This window comes from Pterocles gutturalis, unplaced genomic scaffold (assembly GCF_000699245.1).
Source record: "Pterocles gutturalis isolate BGI_N339 unplaced genomic scaffold, ASM69924v1 scaffold40483, whole genome shotgun sequence".
NCBI classification, from domain to species: domain Eukaryota; kingdom Metazoa; phylum Chordata; class Aves; order Pterocliformes; family Pteroclidae; genus Pterocles; species Pterocles gutturalis.
Window position 1 is genome coordinate 1 of NW_010124397.1, and position 3,832 is coordinate 3,832.

A 3,832-nucleotide genomic window follows, 5' to 3' on the forward strand; every position below is an offset into this window, starting at 1 on the left:
GGCAGGGTTCCCGATTGCACCTTATCTGCGCGTCCCCATGTCCTTTGCCCTTGTTTAGCGCGTGACTCAATGGCAAGTCACAAGTCGAGCCTTGCTGGGAACCGGCACGTCAGGTCTCCCACGCAGGCTTGGGCTGGGTCCTGGCAGAAAAAATCGGGTGCCGAGGGACGGGGAGAGCCGCGCAGGGGACAGGCTTTGGCAATGCATTGCTAAAGATCTGCAGGGAGCCGGCCGGCCCGGGAGGGGTTTCCCAAGCTTGTGGGGCATCGACTGTGGGGTGCTGCTCCCCAGGGGCCCCAGGTTGACCTCTCAAGTGGGTGGGTCACGACAAGTCTTGTCCTGTCATGGGACAAGACCGCAGCCAGGCTTGGGAAGCGTTCCCAAGTCCTGCTGCGGAGGCAGAGGGGAAGGGTGCGTAGCCATGGTTGGGAAGGGGCAGACCATGCAGCCGGTGTTGCAGGACTGCCTTCACCCGGGCGCCCTGCCTGCTCACAGCCTCCCTGCTCCCTCCCAGGTGAGGTCGTGGTGAAGTGGTTCGAAGCCATCCAGACCGGGCTGCCCATGTGCGTCCTGGGAGCAGCGTTCGGCCCCGTCCGTCTCAGCACACGGTAGGTGCCGGCTGACAATGGGGGAGCCACCGCCCTGGGGATGTACCAGGCTGGGTGATGCTCGCCAGGGTCCTCTAGTTTGCCAGGGGGAGTGAGACAGGGATGCCTCATGCGGACTGCCTGCTCTGCCCCCATGGCCCAGGGCAGCGGTGATGGCAGGAGGCATGGCTTTGCCTGGCGCTGAAACAGAAACTGATGCTTCGTCTGCTTCCAGTGCTGGCTCCCCTGTGCCAGGCGGGAGGAGCGACGCCCCGGCCTGGCCACCCTTGGCTGGGCGCATGTTGGGAGCCAGCAGGACCCTCAGCACACTGCCGGCCGTTCCCTGGCCCGGCACATCTGGTTTGGTGGCCCAGCACAGTTTGGGGAGCACAGAACCTGAGGACTGGTCTTGGGTTTGCTGACTGTAGCATTTCCCAGCACATTGTCCTCTTCTGTGCCTCAGTTTCCCTTGTGAGAGAAGCAGGAGGGATGCTAGAAGGGTGGAGGGGTACATGGGACACATGGGTTTGGCATCTATCTGCAACGGGGATTTGGAAGTCAAAAAAACTCCCATGGCAATTAAACCTGTCAACTCCTGTATCGTTTGTTCCAGAAAGCTGCGGGTCCTGGCCACCGAGCTGGTCCCCTGGGCAATCCGGAGCGGGCGCAATGCCAGCTGTATCCTGAACGTTTACTACGAGCAGCGCTGGGAGCAGCCCGTGGAGTCCCTGCGGGAGGAGATTGGCATCTTCCCTCCCCCGGCCGTCCGCGTGTGAGAGCCCAGGCACCGGGAGGGGACAGGGGCTGGCGGTGGCAGACAGCAGCTGTCCCCTGTCACGCTCCATCTCCTCCTGCCCGGGAGCAGCACGGCTCTGTCATTGGCCACCACGGACCCAGGGGCTGAGTTTTCTCCTGCCCAGAGCTGGCACCCTCCTGTTGGTAGAGGTCAGTGGCACCTCCCTGTGCTGTGAAAAATCTTGACCCTTTTTGCCGTTCGTGCCTCTGGAGGGATGCCGAGGCCCGTGTGCCTTTGCCAGCTGAGGCTGGCTGCTCTGGTCTCCCTGGCAGCAGTGCTCCAGTAGCGATGCTCCGAAATGCTGGGATGGGGAGGCGGCAGAGCTGGTTTACGACATGCTGCAGCAAACCGCCGCCTTGGCTCCTGCAGCTCCAGGACTGTGTGGGTGCATCCCTCCTCCCACCCTCTTGGGCAAGATCAAGGCTTAAAGTCTTGGGATGCCCTTGACTGGAGCTAAACTGGTGATTTACGGAGCAGCCTAGGGGCAGTTTTGGTGTGTACAACAGTGAAATCCCACCCTGTACTGGTGCTAACTGGTCTCCTGATGGGAGAATGTGGGATGTGCCTCACACCTTCAAGCTCAGGCAGTGCGTGATTGCATGCCCACGGGAACGTGAGGAAATACCTCTGGATATTATCCCGGCTGGATTGGCTGTTCGAGAGCTGATCCCAGGCTGCCGTGGCTCCTGGGAGTCCCTCGCCATCAAAACTGCTGAAATCTGTGCGAGTGCGCTGGGTGTTCGATAGGAATCGTCCCCTTCTGGGGCAACAAAACCATGCGATGGGGAATAAGGGGCTGAATCCTGGGAGTGCAGAAGCCGCAGCTGCTTGCACGGTGCCCGGGAGCTGATTGCTCTCGGGGTTAATTAAACGGGGCTCCAGACAGCCAGTGGCTGGAGCGCAGAGCTGTTGGACGCGAGGGCAGAGAGCCACGAGGTTGGGGATTCTTTGTGTGTGTGGGTTTGCTGTTGAAATTCCTTCTTGCTTAATAAAATTCTTGGTGGAGCTTGTGGTTCGTTACCCTGCTCCTTCCCCCCCATCTCCCCTTCTGGGGGGAGATCTGATGGGAAACCTCACCCCTTTTCGGCTCCAGCAGGTCAGCTGTTCGTTCTGTGGTGGTTGGTGATGGCAGGGCACACGGGTGGCTGCACATCCCTGGGGACCGGGGCACAAAATGGGTGGTGGAGCCATGTTTTTCCAGCTGGGATTTGGGGGTGCTGGGCTGTTGAGCAGCTCCTTGTGGTGGTTGTTGCACAAAGTCCCAGACAGGCGAAGATCAGGGTGCAGAGCAGGAGGGGGGCAAGGCTGGGGGCTTCTTAAAGTGATGCTGGTTCCCTGGGGAAGGAGGGGATGCTCTGAGTGGGGACCTTTGGTGGTCCTGGGGGGCAGTTGGCATTGTCCTGCTGTGACCTTCACTGGCCCCATCCTCATCTCCCCTGGGATGCTAGAGTGGAGGGGCGGGAGCAGAGGCTGATGGTGTGGCCGGGGCTTGGAGTTGCTCTGTCCCAGGAGACTGAGGAGGGGCAACACTCCTGGGTTTTGGGCTACATTCAGGAGCAGACACCGAGGCAGAGGGACCAGCTTCCTTCCACCTTCCCCTGCAACTTCTCCCTCCCACCAGCCAGACCTCGAGTTTTCCTCCCAAACCAGGCTCATGCCTCCCCTTGGCCTCCAGAGTTATTTCAAGCAGATCATAGAGGATATCGTATAAATGCATCTTCCAGCTGCCGTAAAACACACACAGTGGAGGCTGTCCTATTGCACCAGTTGAGATGAAAGAATTGTTTGGCCCTAAAACGACCCGGAAATGTGCTTTTCTGCATCGGAAATGTGTCGGAGCTTTGGGGCGGTTAAACCGAAAGGATGCGAAAATCGCCGCTTCCAGAAGCTGTGAGCAGCAGCCATGGAGCTGCAGGAAATGATGGTCGGGAGGGAGGGTTTCGCTGCACTTGGATTACTTAACGTGTCTGTGCAGCGCTTGGGCTGTTGTGCCGCCTTTGCGCAGCCGCGTGTCGCTCGGTGGGCTTGTGCCAGCGCTACGGCAATGGCACGTAACGTAATTTTAAACTGCATCTGCTCCAACGGATCGCTTAATGGCCACCGCGGCTCCTGTTCGCCGCAGCCGCTGCTTGTCGAGTCAGCGAGGACGGCAGCAGACAGGGTGGCGGAGGGGGGATGATTTTGGCAGGTCAAACACAAACCGTGCGAAAAGACTTTTCTGGGGACATATTTGCTGGGGACAAATGGCAGCTCTGCCATCACCACCAGCAGTGCTGCGGGGGCTGTTTTGGGGGTGCGATAGCAATGACTATCAAAGGAGGTGACGCTGCTGCTGAACGATGCACAGACACGCTGGGATCGAGGCACGTTTATGAGTAACTCCCGCGTGGGCCGTGTCCTGGAGGTCCTGTCCCCGTGTGGCTCTGTCCCCTCGTCCTGAGTACTGCTC

The 3,832-nt window shown here is 59.7% G+C and overlaps 1 protein-coding gene across 1 annotated transcript; it reads left to right on the forward strand.

Moving 5' to 3' along the window:
- Nucleotides 1–495: 495 nt before the first annotated feature.
- Nucleotides 496–1,363, forward strand: LOC104465267 (ubiquinone biosynthesis protein COQ4 homolog, mitochondrial-like; the record flags this gene model as incomplete). The annotated part of the gene is made up of 2 exons (XM_010078243.1): nt 496–608; nt 1,201–1,363. Coding segments are annotated over 2 exons (276 nt in total), but the record flags the coding sequence as incomplete, so codon positions are not given.
- Nucleotides 1,364–3,832: the final 2,469 nt, after the last annotated feature.